This window comes from Suillus fuscotomentosus (assembly GCF_016647785.1).
Source record: "Suillus fuscotomentosus strain FC203 chromosome Unknown F5891scaffold_27, whole genome shotgun sequence".
NCBI lineage: Eukaryota > Fungi > Basidiomycota > Agaricomycetes > Boletales > Suillaceae > Suillus > Suillus fuscotomentosus.
In genome coordinates, this window is record NW_024539539.1 from 273,222 (window position 1) to 291,881 (window position 18,660).

Genomic DNA, 18,660 nt, shown 5'->3' on the forward strand with positions numbered 1-18,660 from the left:
TCACTAGTGCAATGCAACTCATAAGAGTTGTGACGCTCCTCGATAAATATATGGACCGCAATGTCCTACAACAGCCTGTTTATGGCATCACAGAGCGCGATATTGATAATGCTCTCCGCTACCACTCGCTTGCTCATAACGCAAGCTCAAGGGGTAAAGGCACCGGATACGAGTCTCAGCCTTGTCCATGTTGAATCACTTTTGGATGCTCGTTACCATCAAAAAACTTCGTCGTGATCTTGGAATCCGTGCTTGGCGCCGGGCACAGCCGAGTGCTGAGGACCGGCGACTTAATTTGAAGCCATTCCTGAAAGGTATGGTTCTGTTCCACGAGTCTACGTTTTGTTCGACTGCGCTTGATCCAACTCAACATCAGGGAAACGTAACTCATTACACATGATTACAGAGTGCTACGAAGCGCTCCGTAGCACTCTGTAGCACGATCTAACCCGCTGATGAAGGTGCTCTGACCCTTCCATTGGGCGTTCTGCCGTCGGATCAGCATCTGGACGCGTTGATTTTATCAGATTACAAGCAACTAAAATCGCTCGGCATAACGTCCTCTCAAAGGGACCCCTTCCCATGCGCAATATTTGTTCCTGCAACACCCTCGCATTCTGTAATGCCAATTCCAACTACTTAGTTATTGGACTCGATGATCTATGTGGAAGCTGCTTAGACGGTAGCAGCACAATTCAATTCACTGTTTCGGCATAGATGCAAGACAGCAGTTTTATTTTTTGCTAGATACGTCGGTGTGCCGAAAAACATTGTAAACATACGCATAACTCTTGGATCGGCACGAATATTAACACTGCAGTTGGCATTCGCGCTTACAAATCATCAACGAGTAGTCGTTCCGAACCCGATTCCGATCAGCCCTTGTTGGTCATCATCACCTCTCAGTCGCCGCCATTCATCAAATTCTGTTCAAAGTGTCTTCATCTCGCACTCTTTTTCGACGCCCTCGAGTTGGCACAGACATGTCCATGCCTATACTTCCCTTAACATCTCCATCATATCCTAATCACAATTTATCTGGCACTCCCATGTCTGTCTCCAATCGCGTGCCATTAATATTTCGACGGTTGCATAGGTTCCAGCAAATGGTGTGAAGTGCATGCTACTAGGCTCTGAGTAGAGGTTCTGAGATAGATTGGCTCTGCAGGATTTTGAACTGGCCTTCTGGCAGCTGTCTTATCTCTGCCTGGCACCCAAGAGAGTGTGAGCCAACTCCCAAAATATCACACAGTTATGATCCATTGACGCCTAACTAATAGTTATCGAAACGTGTACTACCACAAGCGTACGTCAATGGATCTTGGTCTGAATCAAACATTTATGTGTTTACTGTAGAGACCAAGAACACCTGGGCAAGAGATGACCCGGCAATCTTAATTTTGCTATTTGCGAGCCTCTTTGGTGAGATCCATTTATGCAACTTATATTCAGAAGTTATTCACAACGTATGATGTCATTCAGTTGCTGCAGTAGCATGGTCTATTGTGTATTCGTATTCCCCACTTCAGGCTGTACGATTAGCCTTTGTGATGATACTGCGAGATTACCTCCTCGTCGGTGCACTCAGTGCGACTCTTCTTTGGTTCGTCATTCTCCTTTTCTAGGGCGTGATGCCAACTGATTATTTTCCTTCATAGGTTCTTCGCCAACCGGGTGTTGGTATCACCTTCCTCTCATTCATCACCTACAAACTCTTCAGTCGAATGGGCATATGCTTTCGACGTCCATACGAACGCATTTTTCCCCTTGTATCTGACACTTTATTTAGCGCAACTGTTCCTCCTTCCCGTAGTGTTAAGGGATAACTGGGTTTGCCTCCTTATTGGCAATACCTTATATCTTGCAGGGCAAGTCTTGGAGGTCATGCCACCTAAATTGTCCTTTCATCATTGATTTCGCCAACAGGTTTGCCCAGTATGTCTACGGAGTGTACCTCGGACTAAGCGGTATGCAAACCTTCTCTTCCATCTCGCCGCTAATTTATTTCTTCACATTCAGCTCTGCCATTCTTGATCCGTTCCGAAATATTGCTGGCCCCACTATTACCGCTATTCGCGAGCTATGTTGTCTCGTTATTGGGTTTCCACGTTGCAAAACATGTTCTGAGCGTGTACTTTGGTTCATAATACACTGCATTATACAGGAGCTGGACGATAAGCGTGAACTGCCATTGATTACTCTAGCTATTTCCGCAGTAGTGTGCTGTAACTTGATCACAATAATAATAGACACTTTGTGTGTTACAACTTTGAAGCTGTGGGCCCAGGGGTATTTCCAAGTTCTCCAGTCACCGCCACTGAGCGTCTCTCGCACTCTCTTCTGTGCGACTGATATCTTCTTCAATCTCCGTCATCATGCACATCGCTCAAGCTCATGTCGAACGTGCAATTGAACAGATCCAACACAAGAAGCCGCTTCCCGATATCGACTTCACTCAGCATGTACTTGAAGATGGCAATACAATCAGCACACAAGAGCGGGTTGTCAAAGATGTACGCCCGCGTCATCGGCTACTCATCTTAATCTGCCTGCTGAGCTCTCATTGCAGGTGCAAGCGCCAGCTATGAACGTTCCCACAGATGCCCAGTTTTTCTCCAGACAAGATCCCACCAAACCTGACGTAGCGTTCCTCAAGAACCACTTTTACCGCGAAGGCCGGGTCACCGAGGATCAGGCGATATGGATTTTGGAAAAGGCAACTGCGCTCCTTCGTGCGGAGTCTAACGTCTTGCAGGTCGACGCGCCAATCACAGGTGAGTGTGCTTGTCGTCTGCCGTAGTCACCCCATGCCAACAGACCATCTCACTTAGTGTGTGGCGATATCCATGGTCAATATGTATGCACCCTCGATTGTTCGTCAGGATGATAAATTACTGATCATCTCTCCAGTACGACCTCATGAAACTGTTCGAAGTTGGCGGCAGCCCAGCGGACACACGGTATCTTTTCCTCGGAGATTACGTTGATCGGGGTTACTTCAGTATAGAGGTGTGTCCTGCATCAATACTCGACCTTCTCCAACTCATCCCATCCCATAGTGCGTTTTGTATCTGTGGTCCCTCAAGATCTGGTATCCCGACACCCTCTTCCTTCTCCGTGGCAATCATGAATGCCGGCATCTCACAGACTATTTCACTTTCAAGCTCGAATGTATGTATCAATCACTTCATCATCTCTGAATGAATACTCCACTAACGTCACTCAGGCAAGCACAAATACTCGGAGCGCATCTACGACGCTTGCATGGAATCCTTCTGTGCACTTCCCCTTGCTGCCGTCATGAACAAGCAATTCCTATGCATCCACGGCGGTCTTTCACCAGAGCTGAACACTTTGGATGATATTAGAGCGGTACGTCCATTCGCTCATCTTCCATGACGCAACATTCATTTATATTCCCTTTAGATCGATCGGTTCCGCGAGCCTCCGACACACGGCCTGATGTGCGATATTCTATGGTCGGATCCTGTTGAAGATTTTGGGCAAGAGAAGATGAATGAAAGCTTCGTTCATAATCACGTCCGAGGCTGTTCTTACTTCTTCACGTGAGTGGTTCCAGGTGTCCGATGTATTTTGATTGATTGCCGGCATATAGTTACCAAGCTGCCTGTCAGTTCTTAGAGCGAAATAATCTTCTTTCAATCATTCGCGCACACGAAGCGCAAGATGCAGGGTATGTTTCGATTGTACAGCCGTTTATTTTACTCATGCGGTCGCTCAAAAGCTATCGTATGTACCGGAAGACAAAAAGCACAGGCTTTCCTTCTGTCATGACGATCTTTTCGGCTCCCAACTATCTCGACGTCTACAACAACAAAGCCGCCGTCTTGAAGTACGAGAGCAACGTGATGAACATTCGGCAGTTCAACTGCACACCTCATCCGTACTGGCTACCTAACTTCATGGACGTGTTTACTTGGAGTTTACCCTTTGTGGGCGAGAAAAGTACGTTCACGGAGCTTATTCAGAGCGTCTATTCAGAACTGAGCGGCGAATCTAGTCACGGATATGCTTGTTGCTGTACTAAACACTTGCAGCAAAGAAGAGCTCGAGGAGTCCGACGAGGAACAGGTTGTTTCACGAGTAGCCCACCCCGAAGAGGTGGTGGAGAGGCGAAAGATCATCAAAAACAAGATCCTTGCAGTTGGACGGATGGCGCGTGTGTTTGCTTTGCTCCGGTACGGGATCCTTGTCTACACGTTGTACTAGTTTGACGGATCTGTCGCAGAGAGGAGTCGGAGAAGGTTTCAGAGCTCAAGAGCATATCTGGTTCTAGCAAGTTGCCGTACGGCACGCTAGCCTTAGGTACAGAAGGCATCAAAGATGCCATTTCTGGCTTCGAGGACGCGTACGTTCAACTTTCCCCCTCTGCATACACTCTCGGTGTTCATTACATCTTCATGCAGTCGGAAGTCAGATATCGAAAACGAGCGCCTGCCTCCAGAACTTTTCGACGCCGAAGAGGCAAAGGCCTACCTGGCTCAAGCACAATCTGGGTCGTTACCGACGACCCCAGCAGATACTATCGAGTCCCCTGTGTCTCCGAGTGGAGTCAACGTTGGAGTGGAGCCTTCCATGTCGTCGGGATCGCTGACATCCTTACCCAGTCTCCCGAGTGGCGGACAGATGGGGTCTCCGCGTACCCCATTCAAGGGCAGACATGGCCGGCAGGCTTCGCTTGGGACGACGATGACGAGTCCCTCTACGAGGCGCCGAAGTTTGGAGAGCACGATTTCGATGATCCAGGAAGCGCTAGACGGGAAAGATTTAGAGACTCATGGGCTTCCTGGAAACGGTTCGCCTTATGGAGGCGGGGGCGGTAGTTCTTCCCATAGTTGATTGGGATCGAAGTGATACTGTATATCCATAGTCATTTTTTTCTAGTCGCTTTGATGGATCGCAACCTTGTGATGAAAAGAACGAGTATAAGTATGATTATTAATGGACAACTTTATTGATGGGTTAGCAGACTGAATGCCTCTCTCGTCCACCGACCTGCGGCTGCAGAGCTAGGCTCTTCGACTGATTAGGCTCAGGCAATCGTAAAAGGCTCGAAGTCATTAACGGTCAGGCCTACTAGGCTACCTGGTTATATGCGGCGATCTTCATTCCGGACCAGCAAATAGCTAGTAGTCGTGTAATGAGCTCATGACGGAGGGCATCGGTGACATCATATTCTCAAGATTCCTGACCTGGAAGATATATCATGACTTGCAATTGGAAGGTAAGAATGAGTGCAAATGTATGAATGGTACCGGTCACTGCGTGTTATCAAAAATTTCGGCTGTATGAAACGAGGGTAGAACCTGACCCTAGGTTAGGTTTCAGCCACGTCAGCGCCTTCGTTGGACACCGGCGTCAACATGGCGGTTTTGTCGCATTTCCTCTACGTAGCAGTCAAGGTTTCGCGCTCTCGTCGACACCGGCTGAAACCATGGCCTATCCTCGATAGGGCGACCTCGCGAGCTTTATATATTATATATACACATATATATAATATTAATATATAGGAGTGCTGTAATTATATATATATAGCACTCCTGCTGCACGCGTACGGCCGCGGTCAAATTCAGCTGGTGGCCACCCAATATATCATACAATTGCGGTAGCAGACTGCTCCTCCGTGCTAGATACAAGTATAATTAAGGATCTATACGGGTAAACCCTAAGGTGTCGGAGACCTCACTCGCACCCGCACCCTTACCCGCACCCATGTGAGCCTGTGACCTGTGGGTAATGACACACTCACTTCCTGCAAACAGTGGGCAATGACTTGACTCAGCATGGTTCGAGCTCGTAGGAGGACATACACTCACTTCCTGAGAACGGTGGGCAACGACTTGGAGAGTCAGCATGGCTGTTGCTCGAATGAGGGTCGACACACTGACTTCCTGTGAACAGTGGGCAACGACTTGACTCAGCATGGTTCGAGCTCGAAGGAGGACAGATACACTCACATCATCCTGAGAACGGTGGGCAACGACTTGGAGAGTCAGCATGGCTGTTGCTCGAATGAGGGTCAATACACTCACTCTCTGCGAAGAGTGGGCAACGACTTGATCAGCGTGGGTGTTGAGGATCGACACACTCACAAACAAACTGCGAACGGTGAGCAATGACTTGTATCAGCATGGCTGTTGTTCGAAGGAGGATCAATACACTCACTCTCTGCGAACAGTGGGCGACTTGGGTCAGCATGGCTGTTGAAGATCAGTGGGCAATGTGGCTGTTGCTCGAATGAGGGTCGATACACTCACATCATCCTGCAAACAATGGGCAACGACTTGATCAGCATGGCTGTTGAGGATCGACACACTCACCAACTGTGAATGATGGGTAACGACTTGGATGACATCAAGAGCAAAGGTAGTTTCAAACTCCGCGTATGTGGAGTCTCAATTAAGCAAGTAATACTACTAAGTCTGACTATACTTATACTGGCGCACTGCAGTCTGCAAGCGCATACATTCGACTCACAGAGCGGATCAAAGTGCAAATGTCCTTGTTGAGTTCATTATTGTATGAGTAAGGGTAAGTGTTGCCTCTGAGTCTGCATGTGTTGCATGTCGGTATGCAGCATTGACAAACACAGTCAAGTAACCATTGAGAAGAGACAGATGTTCTGATAATGCATGTGGGAGGATATCCTCCAGCTCGCTCTGGTCTTCTTGTGCAAGGCCATCCTCGAGGACAGCATCATTTGATAAGTATTCAGGATCCACCTCTGGGTCCCAAACGTGCTCGTCACCTCCCTCGATATCTTCACCTGTACTAACCCATTCGTGATGCTCATCATGTGTGATAGCAGAAGTGCTGAGATCGAGAGAAAGTATACTTTGATTGTCGAGAGACTCATCATCAGATGCTGGAAAGTGTAGAGGAGGGGAATCAGGTCAGGAAGGGTATTCTCTGTTGCTTTGATGCATGCCAAAATTCTGTCGAAGGATGGGGTCTCCGTCAACACGAACATCCTCGTCAACATAAAAGTCTCTGTCAACAGGATCCTCATCCATGCCCATGATGATATCAGCGTCTGCCTTGCGATCAAAATACTCATTGTCGCCCAGAGTAGGTGAGGCCCGTGAGGGTGGACAATCATACTTGGCAGCAGGTTGTGAGGTTTCGAATTCCTGATCGATATCTAAGTCATCTTCGAACATGAGCTTGTTTGCGATTGGACCTGGCTGACGACGAGCATATCCGTTTCTCGTGACATGGAGTCTGATTATTCAACTGGTCTGGTAGAGACCTGCTGGTGTACACACAGTGCAAGGACACAAGCGGCGCTATGAATCAGATCCAACAGGTGATCAAAGGACAGTCTTTGGAAGACAATGTATATTACAAGCCATACATGAGTCTTCATACTTGTAATTATCCTCGAGTCGACGGCCATGATAGATGTTCAAATGGCAGGCAGGCAAGGCTCGTACAATTTGAGTGATGTGGTGTCGGTTGTGTTGGTTGGAGACAAGCAGCGCTAGCAGAACCAACAATGCTAGAGTTGCCTTTGTCGTCGAATAAACCCTAGCTATGGGTTAACGTTATATGTACTAATGTGGTAGGTCTGCAGCTGGGTATGCGTTGAGGCGTGTTGAAGGGTTAAGTCGACGCCGTATATACGAAGAGGAAATCAAGGCAAGGAGGCCCGGCCGATAGCTATAGTATCTGCCATCGTTGCGCGGAGCGTCGACTTAGAGTATCAAGTTTACGACTTAGTATCGGCTGGCTGATATTTGGTGGCGGTGACATGGCTGAAACCTTGGGGACCCCCAGAATCTCTGCCAACTCTCAGCTGTTGGAATTTTTGGACAACACGCAGTGGGTGCTTTCTGATGCCGGGCGCTTTTGTGAAAAGTGTGTGCACATCCTGCACTTGAAGTTCTCTACAAGCTTTCACATTGACACGATTCGACGTGTTGTGAACTGGTCTTGAAAAATCGATTTGCATAATTGAAAGCCACAGACTACGTACATACATATACTCGTCTACATTCTGACCACCTTTGTGCGGAGCTCGAGGCCATATAAAACATACTTATGCAAATCTGCATGTGCGACGACAAACACCAAAGCCGAGATTTCGGTACATGTCATCCATTTGTGATATAGGTTGGCAGCAGAAGGCGGAGGACATCTCGATCCTGGAATATCTGGCCCATCTGAACATCCGAACATCCGACCCACTTGCAGGTATAATGCAAATCTCACGGTCACAACATACCACGTGACTCACAGCGCCGCCGCGCGTGTCGCGGCTGACACCGTGACCATGGCTGCTACTAGTACCCAGCTATCACTTGCAGGTAAAACACTCTCCTGGTACACTGTTGAATCTCTGGAGCCTTTTTAGAATGGGTTGAGGCCCAAGGGATGAGGTTGAGGACCCATTGTAGTATTCATTCAATTATGTAAACTTAAGAGGTCTAAAAATGCGAAATACATAATGTTTCATGACATTAAATGGTACAGTGAAAGAATTACGGAAAAAAAAGTGTGAAAATGGTAAAATAATTGAGCTCGCTGTGTGCAACAGCGAGCACGAAGGTTCCGGCAATGCACACAGTGAGCGCACGAGCGTGCTTACCTATTTTGGTTATCATTTACATGTCGCTGTCGTATCAGGTACGTGGGAACTACACGTGATGCTAAGTCAGCCATAGGTCGGATGTTCGGATGGGCCAGATATTCCAGGATCGAAATATTCTGAGAAGGCGAGTAGGGAATGTGGTGTAGGATTTGACGATAGCTAGATAAAATTCGAACTCCAATTCCTAGCCATCAACAAACATGTCAAATCCCAGGACATTCCCTACTCGCCTTCTGCTGCTATTTTAAACAACCACAAATGGATGACATGTACCTTTGGGTGTGTGTCGTCGCACATGCAGATTTGTATAAGCATGTTTTACATCTGTACAGCCCGTACAGCCAGAATCCGCTTCGGCGCTGTTATTTTAAATCTTACTCTAGGGTGAAAACTCATACACTACATCGGGAAGAGATAGGTGTCCATGGCCTCGAGCTCCGCACAACTGACAATGGATACAATGTACCGAAATTTCGGTTCAGGTGTGTCGTCGCACATACAGAACTGTTGGAACCTCCTTTTACCTATATAATAGGTTGCATCTCAGTATGAGCATTACTAGTGTCTCTTCACTCTCCTATTTCGCGCCTATGGCCTCATTCCATTCTACTCAGGTACGCTTCCAAAACTTAGGAATCCTTGCCATATGACTCAATCGCGCCGACCTTTCCAGTTCTATGACGACAGAGCATCTGCCGAAGAACAACCCCTCCCCGATGCCCTTCGTCGCACGTCCTTCGTAAAGAGGGTACTTTGTTTTTTGGGACTTGGGCGCCCAGATCTTGGTGATCATTGGAAGTCGCTGCAATCAGATCAAGCCTTCGAAACCGTTAGGAGCAGGTTGTGCTCCATCTTGACCAGCACTATCACCACAGTAAGCTATCCAACTCCGCACCCGTCACGAACTGAAGCCGATGCTGACATCCTCTCATAAAGGCGAGTGTCCTCCTCGCTATAAGCGGTGTTTTCGTCAGCACGGGCTCTCCTGTGTCATACTTCGACTACACGTCACCCGTTCCCTATTGTCTGCTCTTTATATCGCTCATATTCGCCATGATTGTGATGTTGACGTCTGGCTCGAGCATGATACATTGGCTGCACGCCGATCAACACTGGACTCAAGAAGTGAGTCTTATTCTCGTCATGCTGATTCGGACACCGGCTGACCTATTCATAATCAGCAACTCAAGCAAGGCGACTACTTCGTCTTATCCTACCTGTTGTTGATAGTCACGCCTATATTCTTCATTGTCTGCTCCCTCAATTGTTTTATATTTGGTGAGTTGTTCCATCAATTGAGGCTTTCTCTGGTCCCTCATGCATTCTACCCAGCGATGATGATAGCAGGCTTTTCTTCTCCAAGCATGATCTGCCGCGCCGTCACTGCGCTCTGGCTGGTCATATACGTTGTCAATGTTGGGATGATTTTGATGGAAGCTATGTGGAAATATGCGACAAGCCTCAATCACGCTGGTTAACGTCAATAGTTTCCAGTTTGCTCCTTGTTTTATCCGCGGTTTGTATATGTTGTATATAACCTGATGTTGCGCACAAAGGTGATCAGAATGTAGACGTGTATATGTGTGTAGTCTGTTGCTCTCAATTATGCAAATCAATTTTTCATTGAAGAGCGTTTCATGACACATCGAATCGTACAGATGTGAAAGCTTATAGAAAACCTCGGTACACACGCTTTGTGCAAAAGCATCCGGCAGTCAGAAAGCAAGACAAGCCATTGTTCATACTATTTTTAAGAAGCGATAATACAGGAGGCACTACTTCAATGGCACAACGAAGGCTGTACCTAGAAAATGAAACGTCAGATAAGAGTCAATATCGATCAGATGCATTCCCTCAGGAAGAACGATTTGTCCATCATAAAAATCGGACATATGCTTGCATGTTGTAAAGCATCTCAGGGAGAAAGAAGGGGTTTATGGTAGAATGCTCACCGGTGCTACATTATTATACAACCATCACAGGACAATCTGTGAAAAAAGGAAAGGAAAAGTAAGTAACTGATGCAGATGAACACGGAAAATGAAGATGAGAATCAGTTGGTGATGCATGTTACGAGTGATGGTTCATCGGAGACTGTCGCCGCCTCGAGGATGGAAAGTATCGTTATTCAGAAAGGTAGGTCGTGACGAGTCCCCTGTGTCTCCGAGTGGAGTCTTCCACATTGTCGGGATCACTGACGTCCTTACCTAGTCTCCCGAGCGGCAGACAGATGGGGTCTCCGCGCACCCCGTTCAAGGGCAGACATGGCCGGCAGGCTTCACTTGGGACGACGATGACGAATCCCTCGACGAGGCGCCGGAGTTTGGAGAGCACAATTTCGATGATCCAGGAAGCGCTAGATGGGAAAGATTTAGAGACTCATGGGCTTCCTGGAAATGGTTCGCCTTATGGAGGCAGGCGGGCGGGCCATCAGAGAACCTGTGAGAAGAAGATATCGTCATATATCGTAATATATAGGAAAGGTTTTCGTCACATTGTAATATAAAGTGATATAAAGCAATATACACCAGAGACATTGCCGGATTGGCTGGAGGCTAATATGCGGAGCATATTTGTAAAATATTTTACATCTATTGTTCAATGTTGAACCTAAACAAATAGAGCACAAATGTAAAAATTGTGGTTGAGATTGATTCCCTACCAGATTTATCTCCAAATGAAGAATATATAGACCACAATATTGAGAATTTGAAAGGAAGGCTTTGTTTGTATGACGGGAGCAACTGGACAAATATATTATAATTTATTTTCTGTCAAAACATTTGTTTTGTGACAAAAACTTTGATCACGTGGCAAAAACATTTGTTGTGTGACAAAAACTTTGGTCGCGTGGCTAAAAACTTTCGTGTCGAAGACACTGGACAATGCGACCTACCGAATCAGGAACTTTGACAGCCTCTGAACACTGTGCTATGATTCTCTGTACCATCTTTCTCTGAGAGCTTGAGGATCACAAGTAAATGCTATACTGATTTCTGGCATGTCTTTTGTGCCCTGTGCTGAATCATTCTAACAATTTATCGAGCTGACACTTTGCTTCAGAGAAGCTCAAGTCACTACCATAAAGCCAAGGCAAAAAATCGAGACCAGTAATAAGTCCACCCACCTCAGTCCATCTTGTCGTCCATCTCCAAGAAGCTAAGTCACCTTTCCGACCTGCAGCGCTACCTGTGTGGAACCCTAACATCGTTGGATATGTGCACAAGGTTCGGTAAGCATGTACACTGACATTCACAGATACTCAAGAAGTTTCTGGGCCATCGTCACAACCCGAATCTTGAATTCAACTACTCAATGCACGAATGCGACATGTCACATGATTGTATCATGTTGCGTCCATGCATTGTTTAGCATGTCGCAACTGTGACTCGGAGCTAATGCATATAATTACTCACCATCCAAGCTATTGTTTCCTTCCTTACTCCCCTCTGAAGTGGCCTGGGATCAGATAAGTTTCGAGCTGCCAGGCCATACTGACCTGCATGCCTGTACTAAGTACTAATGTTTAAACCCACCCGCTCTTGACACCTAATTATGTAAGTGAGTATGTGCTTCTCTTTAACTTGTTTTTGTTGCCACCCATCTCCCTCTCCTCTGTCTTTCCTTCCTTCCTTTAATTCTTTATATCGTTTTTCATAATGACTAATTCTCCAATTGCAGGTAAATGTAGTGTATGTGACCACAATTGTGCTTCCTACACTCTGAGAGCCTCTTCAGATCCTGAGGTGAGTTTTTCTTTACCATAAAACTGGTGTACGCTGATTTTTCCAGTCTTTGTGCTACTGCGGGCACGGTCCCACCCAACATCTCCAGCCAGCCATTGCAGCAACGCCATTTCCTCCTCGTGGAGGTCTCCAAATTAATGGTATATCCTGTCTCGGTTACCGGACCATACACAATGCCCCCATAAGTGTCCTTGTTTGATCTTTGCGTTTCTGTACATAATTTAATGCTTTGGATGTGAAATATAGATAACATATTTTCGCCAGCCATGCGCTGGATGCAACCTTGGGTATAGCTCCCATAATTCACTGGCCTCGACACCATCATCTGCGGCATCCTTTTCCACTCCCTCAGGCTATCTACCTCAACTGCCTCCAGTTCAACAATCCCCTCTCGCATCATTTTCACGCCCTGCTCCACTACTTACTTCTCGCTTGCCACAGGCTATCATGTCATCTTCATCCTCTCCCCCGAATTCATGGCCGTCACTTCCTCAATATGCTCCATCTGCAGTAGTCACACCATACTCGCGCAATCCACGGTTCACTACTCCCCCAGGATCCTCTGCTTTTGGAGTTCTGCATGCAGGAATCCCAATGTCAACAACCACTGGACAGAGTCACGTGCGCTCTAATCGCAAAGTTCTTCCATACTCTGCCACAAAACCTAATAAACCATTGAACGAAAAACTTATTGATGTTGTCCTTTTTCCTAATGATGTAAGTGTCTTGTCACTTCGCTGCATATCTAGCCTCCTGATGTTATCACCAGATCAACTTTGCACTAGAAAATCCTGACAGCATCGGAGATATTTTTGAAGAGACTTATTTATGTTTTCCCCGACGAATCCACAGTGGTGAAAGGCTTGCCAGTGATTTAACTGGCCTTCAAGCCCTCGGCCTTGTACATCACATGACTCTCTCTGCCTCTTCTCGCCAAGACAATGTTATGCACCAACTGTATGACACAATTCTTCTCATGGCTACTTCACATCATCTCCAATTTCCTCCTTCTCCTGAAAGTTCCTTTGAACTTGAAGTTTCAGCTCCCAACCGGGAGCTTCGAATATTGTACCAACAGCTTCCTTTCCGCTTGCTCAAAATCGGCTACCAGATGCAGCGAGGCCATTATTTATCTTATGATGCTTTGGAGTCCTGGCGTGATTATTCCTATTCTGCCCTATGCAAGAGAGCTTCTCGAGTCCAGCATCCCTCAGACCCTAATGTCAGTCTTCTTGTTCTTTGTAAGTTCTATCAACCATCATACTACTTCTCTACTTATTCTCGTCTTCAGGTCCAAAGCATAGTCCTCTTATTGGACCAATTTGCCCCCCATCTTTGGAACAGCATTCCTGTTTCTCCAATCATGCTTTCAAGATTCTCATTGATGGAGACGATGAGGAATTGGCTTACCAAGGCCTAGAAAATGATAAGGATTTCATCGTAGAATGTAAAACTTTCTGCCCTCTTTCTTCTCGTCGACATACCCAGCGTATCCGCCAGGTTATTGATGACGAGGACTGTAATGTTGGCAATGAAGACTCAGTTAACCCCTCCTCCTCAACTTCACCTGACCAAGCATCGACTCTATCTGATTGTGAATCAAGTCCATCTGGTAGAGAATCAACTCCCAGGCCTTATGACATGTCTACTCCTTCTCATCAAGCTTCAACTCCACCTGAAGACTCAGCTCCAGTTTTCCCCTACTCTCCTGTATGAATCCCTACTCCATCTCTTTCTCCAATCAATACCTCCCTATTACTGGCACCTGCTGTCGTCACTAGCTCCTCCCATGAGATAATCGATCTCACTCTTGGATCTCCTGATGATCTGACAGTTGATGATTCTCTTTCATGCCCCAGTGCATATGTACCTTCAGAACCTCCCTGATACCGATCCTTGTTGGATGTTCACGAGTCTATCAAGACCACATTCCCAGTTGATGTTCAACGCACAATGTTTCATGTTCGAGGTCCGACCATAGAGGCTTGCTCGAATGGTCTTATTGATTTTTTGATCCATTGTCAACATCACCCTGATGCTCCATATAATCGTTCGACTCACATCAATAATTGTTTCTCAATCCTTCCTGCAAATCAAAAGCTTGCCAACATATTTGGTCAACACTAGATTTTCCGCGCATAAGTTCACTGCCTTAGTCTTTCAGATCTCAACATATTTTAACTTGTCTTCCAGGGGATATGAAGGTGCACTTGATGCTTCAGGTGAAGGTGTCATGTGGCAGGTCTTGACACAGGCCATCACAACCTGCCTAAAGCCGGAGCTCGCCATAGCACAGCCCATGGACCATGATGGCTTTCATGTCCTACGTATACATGACTTTCCTTCCCTGAGAGACCTTGACCATGCTTTCACCTTGGGAGCATTATGTGCCATGATCCTGATACGTGGTCATATCAGCCCTGATCCTGTCTCACCCGCCTTGCTTATAGCAGTGATTTGTGGTGTCCAAGCACTCGTCGATATGCCTTGGATTCAGATCATGTTTCCAGATAGCTACAGCAAACTCGCACTGCTGCCTTCCTCCCCTCAGTCTCTAGCCACACTGTCTCCTACCCAGCATACACAGTTAAATACTTTGGTTCAATCCGCCATAGATTCATCGGTAAGATCTTTCTCCTTGGATCAATAATATAATCTCACCATCATTGCAGTTGTCGCACTTGGCTCTCATCTCCAATAACCAATGGCCTGCTGTCGTACGGTCATTGTATACTGGCACTCTGTTGGGTGTTGGGCCTGACATCCTGTCATCTTCTCCACTCTTTCGGGCCTTTCGGGCTGGGTTTGATGTTCCACTCAGTGCAACTGATCAATCCATGATTCAGGTAACTTATATTGTCCTGATTGAAAGTGTCATTATTCATGTTGACGTTTTATCAGGTACTAAAGTCTTCTGCAAAGTTTCTCGCAACTGAATGTTATAATCGCCGTATCACTAATGGTGAACAAGTCATTCGATACCTTGATTTTGTAGTTTGCGGTGACGCAGCCTTTCGCACCTTGGTCGCTCCGCTTGTTTTGCAGTTTCGAAATGTCCTTGAAGGGTATCTGTGTGGAACTGGACATCCAGCTCATCCTCTGATAGAAGATCTCATCGATGCAGATCAACGTGCTGTAGATGATGCTGATCCTGCTTATTGAGCATGTCGTTTTGTAAAACTGCTCAGTGGAATTAGCCTGCTCCCTTCATCGGGTCATATGTTCACTGTAGGTCAACCTCTTTCTTAAACATAATGGTTTGCTGATGTATTTTATTAGATAAACATTCAGCAGAATATCCTCGCCTCTGCGCATTTCAATAACCAATACCATGTACGCATGTAGCTATCATCTTCAACTCACTAAATCAATATTCTTGCAGCACGATAATGATTTGTTACCACCTTCCATGCACGCTTGTACGTATACTATGGACATGTGGTTCAATACCAAGTTAATTTCTATCTTACAAAACTCTCCTCTCCACGAACCGCATGTTGCTGACCTCAAATTCATGCTTCACTGTACAATGTTCGAGGCAGGTATCGACAATTTTACCTAGAACCATCCACCTTCCTTTCATGCTATTTGATCATACACAGTCGCTACTTGTATTGTACATTGTCCTACACATGCTATTTATTGTACACGGTCACTACTTGTACAGCGAAAAGTTGCTCCGTCCTGGGTTCCAAGACTTGTGCAACAACATATGGTTGCTTGGTTAGAAACACAAGCATAACATCTGGACGACGAGAGTAAGTCAGCAAATGTCCGCTCGATGGAGCAGAGAACTCACTGAGACGTCCAGCGAGCAGGTGTGTCCCAAAGGAATGTCCGATGATGTGTGCTTCTAGAAGACTCATTAGCATAGCATATGTATATAAGAAAATGAACAAAAGATACTCACTTAGGTGCGAATTCATGGGGTTCCAGTGCATCAGTGAGTCGCACGCAAAAATGGGATGGTGAAATATGATGATCAGAGGTATTGGGAGAGGAGTCAAGACTGGCATCAGAAGCCATTTCCAGCAATCGGTGCAGGTGACGTGGTTGACCATGTGAGGGCAAGATATGGCAAAATCTAGAGAGAAAGCACAAGATAAGCATAAAATCAGCTCAGCCATTCAGTTTGGGGCAAGATGGGCCATACCAAACTTCATGGTGAGGAAGTGAGGTGAAGGAGAAAACGAGTCAATGAACAAAACATACCATTCTAGGGTTAGGGTTAGAAATATGCACCAGCGAGTCGCTACTCCCTCATGAGGTTGCCCAAGGCAAAAATGAGGCTAGAATAAAACATGAAATTAATATATTGACTGCTATGGAGTCATTGAGCCCGCGCGGAGACCTCCAGCCGCAGTAAGGCCCTCACCCACAGCAATTAAAAATAAAATAAAAAGGAGTACGTACGTCTTGTCCATTTCCGTTGTGCTGTAAAATTTCCGCATGGCGATAGCTTGGGACTACCAATTCCGAAGATGGGTTTGTGCAGAGCACAGGGAGGTGGTGCCATTACAGGATGAGAACAGAGCTGATGGGAAAGACTGTGAATCAACACTATCAGTTGTCCCATTGAAGATATCAGCATCCAGAAATCGAGTCACTCATCTCACAAAACAACAATACAGTCAAATTGCTTCGCCGGTTCAGGGTTTGAAGCATCTTCAGACACCCTGGCCAGGTCTGCGTTTACACTGGGGTTGGCTCAGGGTTCGAAGCATCTTCGGACACCCTGACTAGCCCAGGTAAAAAGAGAAGGTGCGGGCGAAGTTGAAAGAATAAATTTTGCGAGCACTCACTTCTACAATACTGGATAGAACTTCAAGAACGAAGAATAGGACGAGTGAAGAGAACGTGAGCCTTGGGACCGTAGATGGTGAAAGTCCGTGGTATTTGTGCACTTAAGACTCCAAAAAAGGTCAGAATACAAAGAATACAAGGACTGGAGGACACTTACCGAAGCATATGCGATGCCCTTGTATCCCAGGGCAGAATCAAAGGAGCAAAGCTCTGAAGAATGGTCAAAGCGGAAAGGACAGCCAAAGTGAAAAACACATACCAGATTGAATGAAAGCAGATAGGTAGAAAATGACATGTGTGCAGATGTTCAGAATGACAAATTCACAAGCAAGAAGACATCATTCGGTGATGGAGGCGTGTGAGCTCCACCTATTTACACTGTTTGCCACCCGGCTACACCAAAGGCAGTTACTAAGTGAGGAGGGTAGAGCTACAAGCACCATCTGACATACTCGAAGTCTGGAACCAAGAAAAGAAGCTAATTACAGAAGGTGAGAGATCAGCACATACTACAGTGACCTATCTCCGTATAATACGAGGGAACGGACGTGCATAATATCCCGTATGATACGGGCCAGCGGACCATGGGCCCATGATAAAAATATTCTCGACTATGACGGATGGGCCGGGAGGCAAATTATTCTCGATGGAGGCGGGTGGGCCCATGCAGGGAATATATAGAGTAGATGAGTGGGCCGATGTAAATGAATATTAGGTAGACGGGTGGGCCGAGGTAGCTGGATATTATGCAGATGGGTGTATTAAGGTAGATGTGTATGAGATAGATGGGTAGGTACTTGTTATCACATTCACGGGTGGGCCCAGACACATATTAAATTAGATGGGTGGGCCGAGGGTATTATAAAATATTGTATTATACGGGTGGGCCCAGATGCATATTAATTAGACCGGTGGGCCGAGGGTGTTGTATGGGATGTTGTATTAGACCGGTGGGCCGAGGGTGGTATACAATATAGATGGGTGGGCCCATGTGTATCATAATTGTAGACATGATGGAGCTGAGGTAGTTGTACATCAACCAAATCAGAGGAGGTAATAAATCAAAGTTACCAAGTTCCCGGAGCATCAGGTGATCTCCTGACATGGCAGTGCGAAGCTTGTGTTGCCCAACGAGACGCCAAGTTCCGGCCACCAGAATTTGAGTCAACTGTACCGAGTTCCGAGTTCCGGGACCCGGAACTCACCACATAAGTTGGTTAATACTTTTTGATGGTGCACAGGTTGTCTTGCAGAATGTGGAATCTGGGGTGCGAAGCTTGTGTTGCCCTACGAGAAGCCAAGTTCCGACCACCAGAATTGGAGTCAACTGTACCGAGTTCCGAGTTCCGGGACCCGGAACTCAACACATAATTTAGTTAATACTTTCCGTGTTAAATGGCCAACCGAAGTTCAGATGTTTCTGAAGAGAGCAGCAGGTGCTCTCTTGACATGGCCTCTGATGGTGCTTAGGTTGTCTTGCAGAATATGGAATCCGCGGTG

At 46.4% G+C, this 18,660-nt stretch overlaps 5 protein-coding genes across 5 annotated transcripts; 4 read left to right on the plus strand and 1 right to left on the minus strand.

The window, feature by feature from the left end:
* The first annotated feature begins 830 nt into the window (after positions 1–830).
* F5891DRAFT_1033823 (UNC-50) lies at positions 831–2,267 on the plus strand. The gene is made up of 8 exons (XM_041361719.1): positions 831–1,109; positions 1,169–1,224; positions 1,281–1,306; positions 1,357–1,422; positions 1,483–1,603; positions 1,659–1,868; positions 1,927–1,967; positions 2,020–2,267. Exons 1-8 carry the CDS (start codon positions 984–986, stop codon positions 2,145–2,147), a joined length of 774 nt encoding a protein of 257 aa, XP_041225947.1. The 5' UTR covers positions 831–983; the 3' UTR covers positions 2,148–2,267.
* Positions 2,257–4,986, plus strand: F5891DRAFT_1033827 (Metallo-dependent phosphatase-like protein). Its single transcript, XM_041361720.1, has 12 exons — positions 2,257–2,513; positions 2,570–2,774; positions 2,832–2,857; positions 2,911–3,009; positions 3,060–3,171; positions 3,227–3,372; positions 3,427–3,566; positions 3,617–3,694; positions 3,746–3,966; positions 4,022–4,199; positions 4,250–4,369; positions 4,428–4,986. The coding sequence occupies exons 1-12, from the start codon at positions 2,376–2,378 to the stop codon at positions 4,858–4,860; spliced, it is 1,896 nt and encodes a 631-aa protein (XP_041225948.1). The 5' UTR covers positions 2,257–2,375; the 3' UTR covers positions 4,861–4,986.
* Positions 4,987–5,663: 677 nt separating this feature from the next.
* F5891DRAFT_980330 (uncharacterized protein) lies at positions 5,664–7,181 on the minus strand (the record flags this gene model as incomplete). The annotated part of the gene is made up of 11 exons (XM_041376990.1): positions 5,664–5,741; positions 5,771–5,773; positions 5,838–5,912; positions 5,979–6,056; positions 6,279–6,284; positions 6,342–6,415; positions 6,449–6,473; positions 6,499–6,571; positions 6,610–6,787; positions 6,857–6,886; positions 6,986–7,181. The coding sequence occupies 11 exons, from the start codon at positions 7,179–7,181 to the stop codon at positions 5,664–5,666; spliced, it is 816 nt and encodes a 271-aa protein (XP_041225949.1).
* A 2,442-nt stretch (positions 7,182–9,623) lies between these two features.
* Positions 9,624–10,155, plus strand: F5891DRAFT_1033836 (uncharacterized protein; the record flags this gene model as incomplete). The annotated part of the gene is made up of 3 exons (XM_041361721.1): positions 9,624–9,736; positions 9,793–9,889; positions 9,944–10,155. Coding segments are annotated over 3 exons (324 nt in total), but the record flags the coding sequence as incomplete, so codon positions are not given.
* Positions 10,156–12,270: 2,115 nt separating this feature from the next.
* Positions 12,271–15,519, plus strand: F5891DRAFT_1188688 (uncharacterized protein; the record flags this gene model as incomplete). Its single annotated transcript, XM_041367034.1, has 9 exons — positions 12,271–12,292; positions 12,350–12,357; positions 12,404–12,550; positions 12,604–13,074; positions 13,127–13,598; positions 13,649–14,067; positions 14,522–14,980; positions 15,030–15,203; positions 15,259–15,519. 9 exons carry the CDS (start codon positions 12,271–12,273, stop codon positions 15,517–15,519), a joined length of 2,433 nt encoding a protein of 810 aa, XP_041225951.1.
* Positions 15,520–18,660: the final 3,141 nt, after the last annotated feature.

Coding starts and splice junctions, on each gene's coding strand:
- F5891DRAFT_1033823 (XM_041361719.1), top strand. CDS start 984: ATGTCCATGCCTATACTTCCCTTAACATCTCCATCATATCCTAATCAC. Junction 1,307..1,356: donor AAACGTGTACTACCACAAGC/GTACGTCAATGG, acceptor TGTTTACTGTAG/AGACCAAGAACACCTGGGCA. Junction 1,604..1,658: donor CTCAGTGCGACTCTTCTTTG/GTTCGTCATTCT, acceptor TTTCCTTCATAG/GTTCTTCGCCAACCGGGTGT.
- F5891DRAFT_1033827 (XM_041361720.1), top strand. CDS start 2,376: ATGCACATCGCTCAAGCTCATGTCGAACGTGCAATTGAACAGATCCAA. Junction 2,775..2,831: donor GGTCGACGCGCCAATCACAG/GTGAGTGTGCTT, acceptor CATCTCACTTAG/TGTGTGGCGATATCCATGGT. Junction 4,200..4,249: donor CGTGTGTTTGCTTTGCTCCG/GTACGGGATCCT, acceptor GATCTGTCGCAG/AGAGGAGTCGGAGAAGGTTT.